Genomic DNA, 21,013 nt, shown 5'->3' with positions numbered 1-21,013 from the left:
AAAAAGGGGAGTACCACAGGGAACAGTCTTCGGTCCGATATTGTTCTCATTGTATATAAATGACTTACCAAGTAATGTACCTCTTGCCAGTAGCGTTCTATTTGCAGATGATGCGAACTTTCTTATTGTTGAGAATGATCTGCAGCAATTGCTGAGGCAGGGAGAGCGCGTCACAGAAAGCATCGAGAATTGGTGTAAGACAAATAAACTGAAAGTCAATGTCGAGAAAACCTGTTTTATGGATTTTTCTATTAGTAAGTCCAACCGCCCGGAATTCTCTTAACTTACTAAATTTCAAGTTGGATTCAAATCAAATCTACAGGTGCTTGTGGTTTTCTAGGAATCGAGGTTGACTCTGGATTGAGGCAGAATAACCATGTGGACGAGGTCGTGAAGCGACTTAGTAGGGCAACATTTGCGATATCAAGATTAACGACGAGTCTGAACAAGAAAGTAGTATTCTCGGCTTATTATGGTTACTTTCAACCGCTACTGACCTACGGCTTGATCTTGTGGGGCTCATCATCTGGAATTGTCAGAGTGTTGAAGGCACAGAAGCGAGTGGTCAGGATGATGCTGGGGAAACCTCCCAGAACCCCTTGCAGGTCACTGTTCCAAAGTGCAAGAATTCTGACGCTTCCATGTCTATACATACTCGAGGCTGCACTACATGGACTCAAACATTAGAGTTTCCTGGGCTAGAGGATATACACGGGTACAACACGAGGTCTAGGAATGCTCTAAGACTAGATGCTCATAGAACGTCTTTTTTCCAAGATAGTCCTGTTCACATGAGCAGGAAATATTGAACTCTCTCCCACCTGTTATATCTGAGATTGACTCTGAAGTTTTGTTGAAGATTAAGTTGAAGGATTGGCTGATCGAAAAATCCTTTTACAGTATAATGGAACTTTTTGAATTGAGAAATTTTTAAAATGATGTGATTCTTGTCATCTTGGCAGCGAATTGAACTATTTTTTGTTATTTAAATATCTTAATATTTTTTACAATGTAATTCGCCAATGTGACTATGTATTTGACTTGTGTCAATATTGTATTATTGTACAATGCATGACATCAATAAAATTGAAATTGAAATTCATTGGTTAGTTTAATATAATTTATTTATTCGCCAAATACAATATATATACAAAAAGCTTAACAAAGAATAAATATAAGCTACCGTACTGCACTAAAACTAAAATTAGAAATAATCTCGAAATTATATCCTTATTCATAATGAAATGCTAATAATAAAAAATGATAATCTTTTTTTCACAGAGATTGAAGACTGGTGGTTAAAATCGTCATGAGTAAAAAATCTATTCAATGAAAATGATTTTCTCAATCGATGAAATTCATCGAATGCAATTGTTTTGAGAAGTATCACTAAATTTCGCCCATCTCATCAAGCTAATACAGAGTTCAACTGAAGATAAACTTTCTCTACTTTTTCAGTGACGTGGGTTCGTGGCGCTTAAGTCTGTACACAACTTTCTATAGATGTTTGAGATGGTTTCCTGATATTCAATTATAAATTGCATTATGGCTGAAGAAGATTTCCACAAACACTTTCCACTGCCTAATAGAGATTTCTCACTCATTTCTTTTTTCTGGTTGAATGTGAATCTGTAAAAATCATGGAAAATTGAGATGTACTTCACTTACATGTGGAAAACTCTTACAAAAATCAAGAAATTAGTTTACATTGCTCTTCTACATAATGTTGAATATCTTTACAAAGATATTGAGATTATCTACAGAAAAAGCATTTTTCAGGAGAGAAATTTGATTGAGAGTCTCATTTGTCGAGAAAGCTCTGAATTTTATTGATAATATATCATCACTAAATATATTTTTTAAATGAAGCAAAGTCAGTTCGAGTCAACTTCACAAACAAAAGAGTTCAATATCAAGTTTTTTAATATTTTTCAATTTATTAATGCATTTTCAAGTGTAATAATAATTTGTTTCATCTTTATGATCAACCGAGATACAAAATTTTTAGTATAATGTATATTTGGACTGTAAATTTTTGTGATTTTTATAAAAGTGTTTTCATAACCTCATTTGGACTATTTTTATCAAAATTAGGGAGAGGAACAGTTTTGGGTTTATCCTGTTGATTCTCTCCCAATCATTAATTTGATGTTGTGATTAAGGAATGTAATAAATGTAAATGTAATGTAATATGTGCCCTTAACACTCAATGGGAATATTGTATCCTAATCCAACACTGCCTAAGTATCTAGGCATGTCGCTGGATGCCAAGCTTGGGTGGAAGGAGCATGTGAAGAAGAAAAGAGAACAAATTGGCATAAAATTCAAGAATGTACTGGCTACTTGGGAGGACATCAAAGTTGTCAAATTATAGCAAATTGCTCCTCTACAAGCAGATTCTCAAGCCGGTGTGGACCTATGGAAATCAACTCTGTGGCTGCACCCGACCATCCACTATCGACATCATCCAGCGCTTCCAGAATAAAGTACTCAGAAGTTGTGGAGACGCTCCTTGTAGTCCAGTCAATATAGACATAAAAAAGGGGGTGTGCTTGCAATTTATATTGTAGTTCTGATTTTTTAATATATTATTTGGGTACATAAGAGAAGTCTAGAACCAATTTCTTCATGCAAAATTTCCTTGTGCTAGATACAGAGTGCACCAAAAACCTCGTATTTTCGGTTCATATTCCAGTTTTCAGCTATTTCTGCCAAATCTCGTAATCGGACAGAAAAATTTGCTCTCGCCTTTTTTTAGATTATAACATTCTGAATAATATGAAATCATTTGGAACTCTCTATCTCCAATGAGTAATGAGTTATGATTTCTCAAAAATGAGTGAAATGTGAAGAAAAACCTATTTTGATGAATTTTTGTTTTTGATCAACAATATCTTCTGATTGTTACCATTTAGATGTATAATTCAAAATCCCTCTGGGTATATTTATGTGCTCTACAATCTGAGATCAGGTAGAGCGCTCTATCTTATATAGATTTCCAGGTACACCTGACAACAATGCTCCTTGTATTGTGAAAAACACCTCATTTTCAGCTTCAACTATCATCACCAACTACATTGTCCTCACATTGATATCTCGCTCAATGACATACGTTCATGAGTATATGTTCTATGAGAATCACCCATTAGATGCACTTCATTTCAGTATTTCCTAGTGGAGAGGCGCGCTTAAGTACACCTCAAGGATCAAAATTTCAAACACTTATAACTTTTGACAAAATGCTCAGATTTTACTACATTTCATTCTTCTCGGCTCGTCAAGGCGGTCCAAAATCATGCATCATAAGTCATATTCGGTCGAAAAATGGGAAATTTTTGGTTGAGTGTACTTAAGCCCATATTCCAATACACAAAAAATGGCCAATTTCTATACTCAAAGCTGCATGTCTTGTGAAATACTTCTGATAAAATTTCCAAATCTAGTGAGGATGTGAAAATCGTACCCCTCTACCCACTCCAATAAATAATACTTCCGATTACAATAAAATTCGAAAGTTACAGAAGATTTTAAAAATGGCGATTTCAGTTTTTACATTTTTTCTCAATTTTACTGTTGATCAAGAGTTTTTAAAACGAGTCAGATACATCATAGAAACTCACGATTGATTCCAAATTGTAGATAAATTCATCTTTTACGAGCTCAGTTGCCTAAAATCCAACTTGAATCACTTTTCTTTATCATAGAACTGCTAAAACCGTTAATATGAGAAAAATATCTACAATTTCCGGATTTTTTTCAACAATCAATTCTCACTTTACGAACATATTTTTTCATGAATCGTTTACAGCAGATGAAAGAGGAAATTCTATTGTACATTTCAAGATCAAGTTTTAATAATAAGAGGTGACCGAGCTTTGAATATAGAAATTGGCCATTTTTTGGGTATTGAATATGGGCTTAAGTACAATCAACCAAAAATTTCCCATTTTTCGACCGAAATTGACTTATGATGCATGATTTTGGACCGCCTTGACGAGTATTGTGTCCGCCTTGAAATCTGAGTATTGTGTCAAAAGTTATAAGTGTTTGAAATTTTGATCCTTGAGGTGTCCTTAAGTGAGCCTCTCCACTAGGAAATACTAAAATGAAGTGCATCTAACTGGTGATTCTCATAGAACATGATCTCATGAACTTATGTCATTGTGCGAAATATCAATGTGAGGACAATGTAGTTGGTGATGATGGTTGAAGCTGAAAATTAGTTGTTTTTCACAATACAAGGAGCATTGTTGTCAGGTGTACCTAGAAATCTATATAAGATAGAGCGCTCTACCTGATCTCAGATTGTAGAGCACAAAAATACACCCAGAGGGATTTTGAATTATACATCTAAATGGTAACAATCAGAAGATATTGTTGATCAAAAACTAAAATTCATCAAAATTGATTTTTTTCTTCACATTTCACTCATTTTTGAGAAATCATTACTCATTTGAGATAGAGAGCTCCGAATGATCTCATTTTATTCAGAATGTTATAATCTAAAAAAATGCGGGAGCAAATTTTTCTGTCCGATTACGAGATTTGGCAGAAATGGCTGAAAACTGGAAAATGAACCGAAAATACGAGGTTTTTGGTGCACTCTGTATCTAGCACAAGGAAATTTTGCATGAAGAAATTGGTTCTGGACTTCTCTTATGTACCCAAATAATATATTAAAAAATCAGAACTACAATATAAATCGCATGCACCAATGTATATAGTGATGGACTTTTGGTAGATCAGGAACTCTGATCTCCACCGCGACCTGGGAGTGGCGACAGTCATCAATGATATCCAAAGATTTGCAAAAAACATGAGAAAAGACTTCATCAACATGTGAACGTGGAAGCAATCCAGCTGCTGAACGTGCATGGAATAAAAAGAGTTCAACGCAGAAAGCCACACGAATCAGTTTAGTGCTTAAGTGTTCAAATGGAAGTGCAAAAGATGAATACTGCATCCTTTTATGTGAAAAAATAACCTTTAATTTAATCCTTGACCAATATAGAAGACTTAACCAATGGGTTTTACCTTCACAAACAATATTCTCAAGTCAAATTAGAACAGCTTATTAGTCTTTAACTAGGTGCTATAAATATAAAAAAACTAAATATCTTTAAATAAAGTTCTATTTTGATGAGAGTAATCTTCTTACATGAAAACAAAACTTTGTAAGATCTCTTAAATAACTAGACTACAATATTATTCTTTCATATTTACTCACATAAAAATGAAACTCTACAGGACTAAACACATTCTCTTCTATTATATTTGATTTTGCTGTTGAAGCTTTTCAATTCAATTCACGTTTTTAAATTAAAAAACAGGAAAAATTGAAACAAATCTTACCTCACTTAGAATTGCCCGGTGCTCACTAACTGCATTGATAGTCAATCTAAGCTCTCTTATAAGACCATACTGGCTTCCCAAGCTTCCTTCTGCAACTCCTTTGCTGTTGAACTCTCCTGAAAAGTGTAAAATTGATCATTAAATAAAATTTATGCTATATTGGGAATCTACTACTAAATTAATAATCAAGGTTAATAATAATAATAATAATAATAATTTCAGGTTAAAGGGTTCTACTTCAAAGATTAGAAGATATTTTCTTTAGATACCAAGAGAATTTCTCCCACTGGAATATGATAGTATAGTATGCTATATTACTATTATAATTATAGAGAGGGTGACAGTTCAAGACTGCTGACAGAGGGGAGTGGAGTTCACACACATCTACAGAGTAGATAAAACAAGATAGAGATATTACTATTAAATTATATAGGATGTACCTACATCTTGTGTAGAGTATGCTGCTCTCTCCAGAATATGATATTCTCTAATATTTATAGCTTATATCCCTATACTATAGGCTGTACACAATAATACATAATAATAATAGGCTCCAGAATAAAAATATAGGCTGTACATCTTGTGTAGAGTATGTTTTTCTCTCCAGAATTGAAATTAAATTATACCTACTTCTAAATTTTTAAGGAAGAAACCTTAGAAAAGCAGTGATACTCAGATAACTTTATTATTAGAGATGAGGTTAGATTCCACTGATGGAAAATTGAATTTTCCAAATTTAAACTTTTTGTATCAATGTTAGGACCGGTATTAAAGTTACGATTTTAATACGTATTTTGAAGAGTATTATAATACTTTTACTTACCCACAATAACGAAGCCATCTGCCACAGTGTTCTGTGTTTTCGGCAGATGATTCACAGGCAGTACTTCAACTGACGTGTTGTAAAATATGTCTGACGGATGTTCTACATTCCCACTTCTAAATAAATACCTGAAAAAATGTTATTGCTATTGGAATCGATTATGATTACATAAAAAATTATTGAAAACTTTAATAGTGTGAAATATTTTTCTCTCAAAAACAAGAGAAAGCTTTTTTGCTTCATTGCTGGAGGATAGATTAGATTAGGGTTCCTTATTTATGTATGTTACAATATTCACTGGCTTATAATCTAATTTACATTAAATGACAGTATTGCCAATTATTCAACTAATTTTACAAAGTAAAAAATAATTAATGAGAATGAAGATTGAATGCATTTAGAATAACGATAATTTATAATATTGTGATGTAACTTCATAAATCGGCGGTGTTTCAATAAATTATTGTTGATTCTCTGAAAAGGATATAAAAAAATCTGGTGTGTTACACTCACACAACTTTCCTTGCTCATTGAACTGTAGTAAGCCTCATTCTTAAACGAGAATAATTTAGGGGAATAACATAATGATAATTGGCGGCCACATATTTGCAACTATGATCAGATTACTGCTTAAGTGTTCAAATGGAAGTGCAAAAGATGAATACTGCATCCTTTTATGTGAAAAAATAACCTTTAATTTAATCCTTGACCAATATAGAAGACTTATAACCAATGGGTTTTACCTTCACAAACAATATTCTCAAGTCAAAATAGAACAGCTTATTAGTATTTAACTAGGTGCTATAAATATAAAAAACTAAATATCTTTAAATAAAGTTCTATTTTGATGAGAGTATTCTTCTTACATGAAAACAAAACTTTGTAAGATCTCTTAAATAACTAAATTACAATATTATTCTTTCATATTTATTCACATAAAAATGAAACTCTACAGGGCTAAACACATTCTCTTCTATTATATTTGATTTTGCTGTTGAAGCTTTTCAATTCAATTCACGTTTTTAAATTAAAAAACAGGAAAAATTGAAACAAATCTTACCTCACTTAGAATTGCCCGGTGCTCACTTACTGCATTGATAGTCAATCTAAGCTCTCTTATAAGACCATACTGGCTTCCCAAGCTTCCTTCTGCAACTCCTTTGCTGTTGAACTCTCCTGAAAAGTATAAAATTGATCATTAAATAAAATTTATGCTATATTGGGAATCTACTACTAAATTAATAATCAAGGTAAATAATAATAATAATAATAATAATAATAATAATAATAATAATAATAATAATAATAATAATATAATAATAATAATAATAATTTCAGGTTAAAGGGTTCTACTTCAAAGATTAGAAGATATTTTCTTTAGATACCAAGAGAATTTCTCCCACTGGAATATGATAGTATAGTATGCTATATTACTAATATAATTATAGAGAGGGTGACAGTTCAAGACTGCTGACAGAGGGGAGTGGAGTTCACACACATCTACAGAGTAGATAAAACAAGATAGAGATATTACTATTAAATTATATAGGATGTACCTACATCTTGTGTAGAGTATGCTGCTCTCTCCAGAATATGATATTCTCTAATATTTATAGCTTATATCCCTATACTATAGGCTGTACACAATAATACAGAATAATAATAGGCTCCAGAATAAAAATATAGGCTGTACATCTTGTGTAGAGTATGTTTTTCTCTCCAGAATTGAAATTAAATTATACCTACTTCTAAATTTTTAAGGAAGAAACCTTAGAAAAGCAGTGATACTCAGATAACTTTATTATTAGAGATGAGGTTAGATTCCACTGATGGAAAATTGAATTTTCCAAATTTAAACTTTTTGTATCAATGTTAGGACCGGTATTAAAGTTACGATTTTAATACGTATTTTGAAGAGTATTATAATACTTTTACTCACCCACAATAACGAAGCCATCTGCCACAGTGTTCTGTGTTTTCGGCAGATGATTCACAGGCAGTATTTCAACTGACGTGTTGTAAAATATGTCTGACGGATGTTCTACATTCCCACTTCTAAATAAATACCTGAAAAAATGTTATTGCTATTGGAATCGATTATGATTACATAAAAAATTATTGAAAACTTTAATAGTGTGAAATATTTTTCTCTCAAAAACAAGAGAAAGCTTTTTTGCTTCATTGCTGGAGGATAGATTAGATTAGGGTTCCTTATTTATGTATGTTACAATATTCACTGGCTTATAATCTAATTTACATTAAATGACAGTATTGCCAGTTATTCAACTAATTTTACAAAGTAAAAAATAATTAATGAGATTGAAGATTGAATGCATTTAGAATAACGATAATTTATAATATTGTGATGTAACTTCATAAATCGGCGGTGTTTCAATAAATTATTGTTGATTCTCTGAAAAGGATATAAAAAAATCTGGTGTGTTACACTCACACAACTTTCCTTGCTCATTGAACTGTAGTAAGCCTCATTCTTAAACGAGAATAATTTAGGGGAATAACATAATGATAATTGGCGGCCACATATTTGCAACTATGATCAGATTAGGTACTGTATATGTGTGTATATAATTGTTTTCAGAGTACTTTTTCCTTTGTGTAAATTGTAAAATTCGATGATTTTCTAAAAGTCGTCAAAACAGCTGTTCTACAGATGAAATATCTCGACTATGACAGTGTTCTTTTTATAAACTGCTCTACCTACCTACCACATACACGAGAAGGATGTTACAAAGACCATTTCTCAAGGATGGGGTGGACCCCCCATTAGTTTCTCAGGAAAAAGACTCATGCCAGTTTATATAGCTGATAAATAACTATACAGGGTATGAATTTGAAAAAAAATGGTCAAGTCATTTTTGAGAAACTCGTGAAAACATGGTTTTTTAGTAACTGCCATTTTTCTCAAGAATATTATGAAGCTCCTGCAATTTTCCCAGAAATGAGACTCATGTCAGTTGATAGGGCTTATGAATAGCTATACATGGTATAAATTTGAAGAAAATCGTTAGAGCCGTTTTCGAGAAAACCGTGAAAAACATGGTTTTTTAGTCATTATCTGCCATTTTTCTCAATAATATTACGGAGCTCCTGGAATTTTCCCAGAAATGAGACTCATGCCAGTTTATATAGCTGATAAATAACTATACAGGGTATGAATTTGAAAAAAATGGTCAAGTCATTTTTGAGAAACTCGTGAAAACATGGTTTTTTAGTAACTGCCATTTTTCTCAAGAATATTATGAAGCTCCTGCAATTTTCCCAGAAATGAGACTCATGTCAGTTAATAGGGCTTATAAATAGCTATCCATGGTATAAATTTGAAAAAATCGTTAGAGCCGTTTTCGAGAAAACCATGAAAAACATGGCTTTTTAGTAATTATCCGCCATTTTTTCCGCCATCTTGAATTGAATTCTATTGGATTTCTTATTGTCGGATCCTCATGGTATAAGTACCTTAAGTTTAAAATTTCAAGTCAATCGGTTAATTAGGAATGGAGTTATCGTGTTCACAGACATACACACATACACACACACAGACCAACACCCAAAAATCATGTTTTTGGACTCAGGGGACCTTGAAACGTATTGAAAACTTGAAATTAGGGTACCTTAATTTTTTGGAAAGCAATACTTTCCTTACCTATGGTAATAGGGCAAGGAAAGTAATAATATCCTTCCCATCAACACATGACCGGGAGAGAGAATGCCAAAGCATACAATTATGTAAAATTATGCTAAGTTGTTTATTTAAATTCTTTCTTACCTTTTGATAATTAGAGGTACTTTGAACTTGAAATAGAGATGATCCCCTTTGTTGGCTACCAGTCCCCAGAAAAACGTTTCTCCAACGTAGGCGCGATCCAGAGTGTAGCGTTTAAACGCCTTCACTTCTGACATGACGGTGGCCCCTGGATTTCGATGAGGGAAGTACAGGGCGATCTCTCCAAACCCTTCATCCTAGTAATGTGAAGTATAAATTACAATAATTTGATAGAATATGATCCAATGAATGATATAATATCACCCAGTCAAATGTTCAAATCAAACTTTGTTATCGTCTAGTACAGTAGGCCTACGCTATTGATTTAATACACATATTATATTTGTTCAACTCAAATGCCAGTGCTCTAAACTACCACATTAGCCTACTACTTTAAAAGTAGATGGGCAAGTTTCCCTATTCTATTACAGTTAAAAGTATTGTAGACGATATAATACTAGAAACTAGAAAGGCATAGAAAAGTTTTTCAAGCATTTTATCTTGATATAAAAGTTATTTGTTTATTCATCTTCAGTAATAGAGATAACAGGATTTTCCTTATGTGTCTTGTTAAAAGGCATATAAGACAAAAATATCGGTGGAAGTTATCAACACAATTCTCCTATATATTGTCAAAGAATGCAATTTAGAAATTGATTGAATATGGCGGTACCTTACTAGTATTATCAACAAGTATGAATGCAGCTTTCATTTTGTTTTCATTGTTTTCAGAACTAATAAACTTTGTTGTAGATGAGTGAAAAAATGAAGTTGACAGGTCATGGTCAGTTTTTAACTTGAGAAAGAGTTTATGCATTTTTGTGTGCAGGAGATATTAACTAATTCATTATTATATTTTATGAAAAATTGATGTAAGTTATTACTGTAGCAAGTAAAATAAACTGAAATGATTTCTAACAAAGGTTAAACAAGAAAGAACTTTCAAAATTTTCTTAAAGTATATTTTACCTTAAGGTTCTGCACTTTTCCTTTCAATGATGATTGAACGCCTACATGTTGAAAGAGTGATGTCTTGATGATCCATATCTGATCTTTTTTTTGTTGACAAAATAACTGAAAATAGATAAAGAAAAAAATATTATATCAATTCATTTAGTCATGAATATAATATATTTATTCATAACTGTTTTTATATAGAGAATAGATGAAATATACTGTTTCAATATCAAACAGATAATGAACTTGAACAATTTAATACAGAAATATTACGGTAAGATATAAAAAATCAGGTAAGCCGCCTTGAGGATCCTAATGATGAATTTATACAATTGTAAATCTCTGAAAAATACATAAAATTGGCATGAAGCTAATAATGTAAGTTATAGTTTTATTTTTCAGTTGTATTCAAGAAAAGTTACAGTAATAATGAAACCGGGAAATTGATCTCTGGAAACATAAATTTAAGTTAAAGGTAAAAAGTTCATAAATATAAAATTATTAAGATTTTTGGAGGGTCACACATTCAATTAAGAAAATAATTTTCTTTTTATTTAATTACGAATATTATACCTACAATAATAAAATTACCTGAATCTATACTACTGGATGGATTGCAACAAAACTTAGAATATAGTTTCCTTATACGTCCTAGGTTCTCACTAAGAAATCTTTTGGCGATATTTCAACTCTAAGGGTGGTTTTTAAGGGTTTAAAGCTCGTATTTTAGCATGTACATTCTTCTTCTCCCAATCTCTTAATTATAATTATTGAAATGTCCATATCATATGTTACTATAGAACTATAATCTAGAGAGAGAGAATACCTATTCTAAACAGTTGATAACTGGCGACCAATTGATAATTTTGTCAGGTTGGCATTAAGTTGAGATTATTTCATTAGGTTGGCACCAAGTTGAAGAATTAATTAAAATGCATTTATCGAGAACAAATTGATTGGGCACTGCTGCTTCAATCAGAGCTATTCCTGGGAGTATAGATAATTTTTATTTTTCATAAAACAAACTTTTATGACGGGAGTTGCTTCTATCAATTGATCCTATTCTATCAAGACTAATTTTGTTTGTATATCCGACAGATCGCGAAAACTGCTTAAAGGGGTATTTTAAAAACTTCAGAAGTGTCCGTTGTGGAATCTGTTTGTGAAGAATGAGGAAATTCGGCCAAAATTTAACTTGGGCGAAAGAAAGGGGTTATTTATAAAAACGGTCAAATAGCTGTTGTTGCTTTTCCTAATGTGAAAATATCTTGCATAGAAGTAAGGCGCTTTTCCCATGAATCAATTATTCCCAAACATTGATTGTTTTACCAAAGAAAATATAAGGTAGCTTTCGATAAAAATATTGGAGAATATGTATACTAACAGTTTGTTGACTGTCAGTATTCCTCATCAATAGCATCAATGCTCCCCTTTCAAACAATGCTGACACATTGATGTGAATCTTACCAAAATCTGGTTACTTTAGATCAGATGAAGAAAATAATGATGATGATCGCTACTGTTTCAATTTCAATCATATTTGACATTTCTGCTTCTGATGCCAGCTGTTATTATTATGTGAAATAAGCTCTCATTGAATGAAATCGTAATCATTGGAGTCAATAATTATACTAAGAAAGAATCTGTTTGAATATGTGTGTTTGTGGATATATGTATCTATGTCGGACGGATCTCGAAAACGGCTCTAACGATTTTGATTAAATCAGGAATATATTGTGCTTGCAACAAAAAACATTATTTTGGAACAGGTCTCAACTCTGGGATAATTCGTTGAACTACCAAGAGAAAGGATTATTGGTCCCTCAAGTAGCAGCTGATCAGAAAAAAGTTTTCCATAGTCTGTTGAAAACGGAAGAAAGTGTGAGCAAATAAAAAACATTATAATAGCTGTAGTTGAGTTACCAAATTTGGCGACCTTATTTTAAAACATTGCAGTATTCATGGAACATCTGGAAGAATAGGTTCAGAAAGAGAACGGATGATAGCTACCGGGCCTGATATTTTCATGTTTCAAAATCAGCTAAAAAGTAGATCGAAAAAGACATAATATTCCATCAGCTGCTCTTTTTTCCTTTCATGATGTTATTACAGCACAAGACAAACCTATTGGTATTGATAGATCACAAGTAAATTCTAAAGTTGTCAATTTAGATAGAAATTAAAATGAGTTACATGCGTTAGTTTACATCTAAATTTTCATCCCCAAGCTTTTGGTTTCAAGCTAAGATCGAAGAAAGATACCATATAATGGTAATCAATAATCAAAGTGATTGAATAAACTCTATTCAGATTTATGCAAATTCACATTAAAATTATCCCACTTTAATATTTATGATTGTAGAGTTTAGGACATGTGAAATCAGCCACAATAAATGTTATACTATTATATTATGAATGGACTTCCATGAAAGAAAGAATCAGTGGATTGGCTGCTTTTACACTTTTGGATTAGTGGAACGAAAAGTAAGCGACAGGCTATGCCAAAAATTCCAGAATAAGCAAGAGATCCATGGATACCAGAGTCATCAAATTCCGAATCAACCTAATTTGGAATTTAATCTTCAATTGCCAAAGCAAAAATAACATGATCACTACTAATTTGATAACTGTCAACGGGGAATATTAATTGCCAATGAATAAAGTTGAGGGCGACTCTAAAGCCCCGCCCCATATCCTACAAAATTCGCTGCAATTAGACTACTCTTCTACAGAACACTTCCAACACATCAATTAATTATTTGAATGATTTGACTTAATAATTTTCATGTGAAGTTGTGGGCTAATCTCAAAAACGATTATAACAATTTTGGTAGGATTTGGATTATAAATGTTTCACAAAAATAATTTTATCTTTTAATTCCCGTAGCGAAGCACGGGTGCCCTGCTAGTACAATATAAATAGGAAAATAAGCTGGTGTATATTTCATTTCATTTATTCATTATTATTGTATAAAATAAAATAATCATAATACAATTATGACATTGGAGGAAAAACTAGGCTGAGCCTGTACTATTTCTCTCCAAAAATTTTGATAAAATGTTAATGTTGTCCAAAAGATAAGGTTATGTAATCTCACACTGCTTCGTCACTTGATTTTCGGTCCAGGAATGATGATTTAAAATTTTGAATTTTGAAGGTTGATTTTATACTCCAAATAAATCACAGAATGTATCACAATAAATTAAAAACTTACGAAATATTGCACTTATTTGAAAAATTTGAATACAGAATCAAAAACCTACTCACTATTTGTTATTTACAGCTTTTTCGTATATAAAATGTAGTTGACCTCTACAAAACCTATACAATTTTATATTCTCTCCTTCTTTTTCACTTAAAAACTCTCATATACAGCTATGTATTAAATTTTCTTAACATATTTTTTTATTGAAATACCGTTTATGAAATCTAGGAGCAAATATTTAATGTGTGATAATCACTACAAACGTTATACCTATACGTTTATATTATACTAAATTTTAGTAAAGTGGAGGTCATAACCCTATTTTGGACTATTAAAATGTTATCTAATCAGTGCTTCTTTGTGAAAAATATAAATTAATAAATGAATAAAAAAAAACGTACATGGTCTTCTTCCAAGGGACAAACCCGGGTGGATATGAAATCCTGTAGTAACCAATCAACAGGCTTTGAGGTGTGGTTCTTCAATAAGAATTGAGCAAATGGTGGCAAATCTTCCGAATTGAATAATTTACCTGCGAAAACATTATTTTGCTATCAATCTCCATTGGATGCCCAGGTACCGAACTACTCCAAAGAGTATAACGCATTCTGTTGTTAGTTATAACAGTAATCGGTCGACAATATCAATTGAAATCTTCAAATCCAAACAATCAATCTTTCACATTATTAATCTAATCTAATCAAATCTATTTTTATTAATATTCAAAACAGAAGGGTTCTCATCTCATTCTATTTTAGATCTGGTGCAAACCTCCATGAGTGCTTAGTGAAAGTGGAAAAAATTACCATATCTATATTTAGTGCAGTTATTATGAATGAGCTTATTTAAAACAAGGAGAAGCTATTACAAGACTATTCTTGTAAAATGACTTGAAGTTTTAATTTAGGATAGAAATAAACTGATCGTTAGTCCTAGTACTAGTAACAGTGATATTCAATTAAGAAAAAAATTCTATTTTACGGCGGGAAGGTTTTACCAAAATAGAGTTTTAAATAGAAAAAAGTTTACAGGAAGTGTATTAAGTACTATTATGTATTAAGTACATAAAGAATATATATGTATAAAGTAATATGCTTAAATATTACTTGCAATCCAGTACCAGTCCTTAAACTGGAGTAGGTTGTAAGCAAAGATCTGTTCATGGACTCTCAACTATTTACCTTGTATTAAAGAAAAATGTCTATAGCAGCCTACGTTTCATCATAGAGAAAATATAGCATAAGAAGATATCCCAGGGTATAGGTGATCGGTCTTCTATGTTCCAAATTTTAAGCCGATTTTTTGTCAACTCAAGCCGATTACTACTGTCGACTGCTGTTTATTATTACCTACTGTTGTGGCCGAGTTAGAGTGTAAGAAAGGCACAGTATGAGAAAGTAGTACCAGTGTCACATAGCATCACAAAAAAGAAATACTAGAACTATGAGTAGGCCTAGAACTTGAGTTAACATTGAAATTTAAAAAACAAACGCCCTATACCATGGATATCTTCTTATGCTATCTTTTCACTATTGTTTTATAGTGTTACGAGAAATCAAACTATATGATGATGAAAATAAGAAATTATAAGAATCACTCCTGTTTTCTCTTTTCAGATTAATATTAGGCCTACCGTGCACAGTAGATCAAATATATGGATAATTGCGTATGTATGATTCTACAATAAGCATGTCTGGAAACCTATTATTATTAAAAATTAAATGAAAACTCACCGATGAACCCCAATTTGCAGAAGTCTAGCAAAACCCATGACTCTGCTGCTCTAGCTGTCTCCTCCTGTGCGGTTTCTATCATAGTCGTTATAAAATTAGGCTTTGCAAGAATATCGTCCTCCAGTTGGACATAGTACTTGGATTTGGAATATGAGTACATCATGAGGTAGGCGTAATCCAGGTTTTGCTTGGTGCGCCAGCGATATCGATCTTTGGTATCGTTATAAATATTTGAATCGAGTTTGGAAAGATCGGGGTAGAAGGACGCAGCAGGAGATATCACTTCTATTAGTCCCGAATCTGAGTGTGATTTGAAGCTGCAAAAAACACTAGAAGCTACAATTGAAGAATCGATTGATGATTCAAACTTGGCACAAAAATAACTCTTCATCTTTACGGCAACACCAATCATACTGGAAATTTACATTAATTCGTGTATATTGAATTACTTTTTCAAATTCAGAACTTATCATGAAATAAATAGTACCTACCTACCATATGTATTATACTGAGCCTACACTTTTGAGCCTACTGAGCCTTTGTTTCTGGTACACTTTTGACTAGACTAACAAGAAAAGACGATTTACAGCAATGAACCCCACACTTCACAATAAATTTAGAAAAAATGTCATCTCTTAATACTGTATTTTTGAAAATAGAAACCCTTCTGTATCTACTATAGAATCTTGCTTCTTCATAATTTATTATTATAGAGATAATAATAATATCGAGTGACCTGGCTGGCTCAGGTCTGGTGTCAGAGTTTTCAGGTCGCAACTGATCAATTTCAGGGCCTCTGACATGACCTAACGACTGCTTTTTAGGCAGCCGGGACCGACGGCTTAACGTGTCCATCCGAAACACGGGAGTGGCCCAAGATAAATATCTTGCCCGGGCTGGGATTTGAACCCGGGCCTCTGAATCATAAAGCCAGCATCTGATCCACTCGATATAGAGATATAGAGAAGCGATGTTGATCTTGTCTAATGTCTTTAAAATTGTCAACCTATGGTACCAATGATTTTACTTTTTATAAATTCAAAAATAAGTCAAGAGTCAATCGAATCATAATAATTGACAAAACTAGCAAAACGGTTTCAGTTTTTCCAATCATCATAAACTCATATCCTTATACTAAACCAGAATTGATGTAATCAGTCAATTTCCAAACTTACTCTTTCTTTATGCTATTTGCTATTTGAAGAATATAGTCCTTAATAGTCTGAAAAATTAAATTATTCAATATAAGGAAATCATGCTTAACAAAGTTTACCTAAAATAGATTCAAAACAATATCATCAACTGAAAAATGAATAATTATTATTTGCTTACTCCATGAATAAAGAATCATTATTTTGCAAGAAGTCAAAAACAATTAGGGAGGCTTGAAACCCCTGTAATCAACATATACAGAATATAGAAGGCCTAGCGTAATAATTTTTTCACATAAGCCTATGTAAACAGAACTCAGATTTTCAAATGAAACCTTAATATTGAAAGTTTTTTAGTTACAACTATTTCAGGTTGCTAATTTGATGAAAATAAAGATGATAATCTGTTAAGTAGGTAACTGCTGATAAACTGTAGAAGACCTAGATTCAATAACCTGTTAACTTCACATGCCCAAAGTCATAGAAAAGTGATAGGCCTAGAACTAGATATTCTACAAGTTAAGCTACAAAATGAATGTATCATTATAAAATTGAATTCACTCAGTATTCACTTGAAGGAGTAGCCCTTATTTTACTTTAGAATCCTTAATACTGACCTCAGCTATGAACACAATAATAATAGTATCATCTTTTTCTTCTTGAGACATGCCATCTAATAAATTTTGCAACGTGGCAAGGACGTATGTTTGATTTTCACGTTTGACTGTCGGTACACCCAATGCAACTGAAACTGAAAAGGATAAAGCTGCGTTTACACCGGAGTTAATAACACAAGTTTTTAACATTTTTTCATCAACTGATGTTAATAACAAAAGTTAATAACATCATGTTGAGTTGCGTTTACAACGGAGTTGATAACATGAGCTATTAATAAAAAGTTGTCAACTTGACTGAATCGACAAAAAATTCTCTTGAAAAAATTCTCTTGATAACTCGTGTTTTCAACATAAAATTCCTTGTTATTAACAAGATTTATGTTATCCATCGAGAGTCGGTAACTTTTGTTAATAACAGGTTACTATCATCTTCTTCACAACCCGCTCGCCCAGCATCCCTACCCTACAAATACAGCTGTTCCCTAATAACTACAGCTGAAGACAAAGTTATTAATTTTTGTTGATAACAAAACTAGCAGCCAAAAGAGAATGTTATTAACTTATGTTGAAAACTTTTGTTTTAAACTTTGGTGTAAACGCATTATAATTTATTTACATTAGATCAGATGAAGATCATTATTTTAATGATCACACACATGTTTCAATTCAAATTTGAAGACAATTTTTTGCTTTTTATTCCGGCTGTTATATATGAATAGTCTCGTTCAATGAAATCATATGGAAGTCAATTATATTGATAACAAGATTTTGTTAATAACAAGGAATTTTCTGTTAGAAACATGAGTTATTAACTTTTGTCAAGAGAAATTTTTGACGATTCAGTCAAGTTAATAACTTTTTGTTAATAACTCGTGTTATTAACTCCGGTGTAAACGCAGCTTAAGAATTATTGTGAGCATCTATTTTATTTTTTATTTTTATTTATTTTTATTTTACAAAGGCGACTTTCTAGAAGTATAATAATAAAATACAAGTTATGAAAAGTGATAGGTTATGCTATCTATCCACTTGAATAGATTTGAGTCCACTTTTCAGTCCAGAAACGTTATTAACCAAATGTTAATAATAATGCCTTATAGGTTCTATTAGATTAAACATAACTTATCATACACGTGATGATCATTATGTGTTTGTCAAGTTCCTTTCAATCTAATAGAATCTAAAGGCATTAAGCTATTAACATTTTGTTAATAACTTTTGTGTAAACGCGGTTTTAGTATTGTGAGCATTTGAAGTTACCTGAAAATGACTGTTTATCTTTATAGTAGGTAGGCCTACTAAGACATTCCTAATCAAAACGAGAAAGAGTATGTAGGCCCAATGTTGGGCTACTCTGGAATAATAGATTATTCGGAATTATATGGTCCTTGAATGCTAAGGTACGTAGTACCATAGAGAAACAATAGCGTAAGTAGATATCCTATGGTATAGGGAGTTTATGTCGCAACTTTTACTGTTATCTCAAGCCTATTACTGTCGATTATTGTCAATTTCTACTGTTTTGTTGTGATAGTGTATGAACGGCACAATTTGAGAGACTACCAGCGTCACACTGCTGCATAGGAAAGAACCACGTTAACTATAGGCTTGGGATAACAGTAAAAGTTGCGACATAAACACCCTATACCATGGAATATCTACTCATGCTATCGTTTCTCTATGGTAGTACTCATTAAGAGCAGCCTGATATTTGTGATATTAGTTTAGAACAAATCGAATGTGTTGATATAGACCTACTATGTATCATAGGTTGGAAAAAGTAATTTTCTGCAAGTTGTATAATTCTGAATGATTGAATAAATAAATAAAAGTATGTATGAACATATATAATACATCAGGCTACAAACATGGAATAGTAGGTACTATATACCAACACTAAAAAATGCAAATATGTGTACCGTAGGCTACATAACGATTTTTAGAAAAATAATGAGAAAGTTGTCTCGTATAACGATCCATCATCTAATTTATTTACTAACAGCATGTCACAGATTGACAGACGGTTACAAAATACAATTTTAGCAATAAACAACCAAATTCAAACCAGATGTTCATGGTGATTACAATTTAATATATATCACATAATGATAAATGCGACCATGTAGTTACAGCTTTACCAGAAAGTGGTTCGGCTTGAGTCGTTTGCTCATTGTATTTGTATGCAGTACAGAGAAATTGGCCAACTACCGTATTTCAATGCATTGTATTGTTGAAGACAAAATCAGTAATAGGTGTCGAAACATGTTCATGTTTTTCTGCAAATAGATTCGTGATAATTATTTGATTACATGTTTGAGTTTTCATTATGAATAAATAATATCGATACCTATATCTCACCAAAAACACTATGATATATAGGTATAGATAGTATCGATATATTATAATATAATAAATGAATTGAAAAGACTTGAGATTGTCGAAAAAACATCCACTTTATTTTTAAATATAAATCCAATTTATATTTTTATAAATAAAGTGAATTTTTTGACAATATCTAGAGTCTCTTCAATTATGGAAAAGTTCAAAACATTCACTCTACAAATTAAATCATAGACAACATATAAATTTTCTCACCTCCTGTCCGCCCTTTAGACATGATGAAAGCTGGCTTGATGCTGGACGGACTGAGAAGTGGATGAGATGAGAAGTTGTAGCCACTGGACAGCTCCATCGTATCAGAGGAATCTATGAGGGTATCTTTAATGGGATTCAAGTTTGTAACATCTTGTGAAACTGTCTTTAAACTGGTACGAATCTTGGTCAAGTCTGCAGTTGAAGATTTGTTGAGCAACCTGTCCAAATGCTGCCTAAGGACTTTCAACTCTTCTTCTTTTTTAATATAGTTATCATTCAGTTGTATGACCTGTGTTTGTAATTCATGTAGTTGTTGGATCAGGACCATTTCCTGACACATATCTGTAACATCATTAGCAAAATCCACGGGTAAAACCTATCTCAATGGCGCCATGGAACGGTCGAGGGAGAATAACAATACCCCTCCTTGTTCACCAGTGGAATGGGAAACAATAACTGTCAACCCATGCCAATATTCAACAATATCGGTCTGTTCACGCCTCCATCCAAATAGTTTTGTAACATAAGAAATATTTTCAAACCTACTCCAAAATCCAACACCCTGATCCGCAACTTACAATAAATTCTACATGTTTGTATCGTTTGAAAAAATATCAAGTAGGCCTAGCATTAATAAAATCAGATTTATATACATAAATGTATAAACTTATTATATCATCGTTTATGGAGTATTTTCTATTCACGTTCATGGTTTATTATTTAATATTTGATTTCATATTACTACTGAACACAGTCATTACATAGATCCAAGGCAGAGGCCATGAAATTGATATAAGG

At 32.1% G+C, this 21,013-nt stretch overlaps 1 protein-coding gene across 6 annotated transcripts in view; it reads right to left on the bottom strand.

Moving 5' to 3' along the window:
* Nucleotides 1-1,109: 1,109 nt before the first annotated feature.
* Nucleotides 1,110-21,013, bottom strand: part of LOC111062852 (alpha-1,3-mannosyl-glycoprotein 4-beta-N-acetylglucosaminyltransferase B-like) — a 30,177-nt gene continuing 10,273 nt past the window's right edge. For 4 of the 6 annotated variants that reach the window (XM_039431145.1, XM_039431144.1, XM_039431143.1 and 1 more), the window contains 10 exons: nucleotides 20,216-20,557; nucleotides 17,621-17,754; nucleotides 17,028-17,074; nucleotides 15,853-16,169; nucleotides 14,521-14,651; nucleotides 10,926-11,036; nucleotides 9,960-10,153; nucleotides 6,176-6,303; nucleotides 5,353-5,468; nucleotides 1,114-1,629 (listed from right to left, as the gene is read on the bottom strand). In XM_039431145.1, the coding sequence (XP_039287079.1) occupies nucleotides 1,597-1,629; nucleotides 5,353-5,468; nucleotides 6,176-6,303; nucleotides 9,960-10,153; nucleotides 10,926-11,036; nucleotides 14,521-14,651; nucleotides 15,853-16,169; nucleotides 17,028-17,074; nucleotides 17,621-17,754; nucleotides 20,216-20,557 (1,553 nt within the window). In that variant the 3' untranslated portion in view covers nucleotides 1,114-1,596. Of the gene's footprint in view, nucleotides 1,630-5,352; nucleotides 5,469-6,175; nucleotides 6,304-9,959; nucleotides 10,154-10,925; nucleotides 11,037-14,520; nucleotides 14,652-15,852; nucleotides 16,170-17,027; nucleotides 17,075-17,620; nucleotides 17,755-20,215; nucleotides 20,558-21,013 lie in introns of all 6 variants that reach the window. The other 2 variants (XM_039431141.1, XM_039431147.1) reach the window with 1 other exon arrangement.

This window comes from Nilaparvata lugens, chromosome 6, assembly GCF_014356525.2.
Source record: "Nilaparvata lugens isolate BPH chromosome 6, ASM1435652v1, whole genome shotgun sequence".
In the NCBI taxonomy this organism is placed as follows: domain Eukaryota; kingdom Metazoa; phylum Arthropoda; class Insecta; order Hemiptera; family Delphacidae; genus Nilaparvata; species Nilaparvata lugens.
Note: the sequence above shows the minus strand (reverse complement) of the source record. Positions and strands in the feature narration are given on the sequence as shown.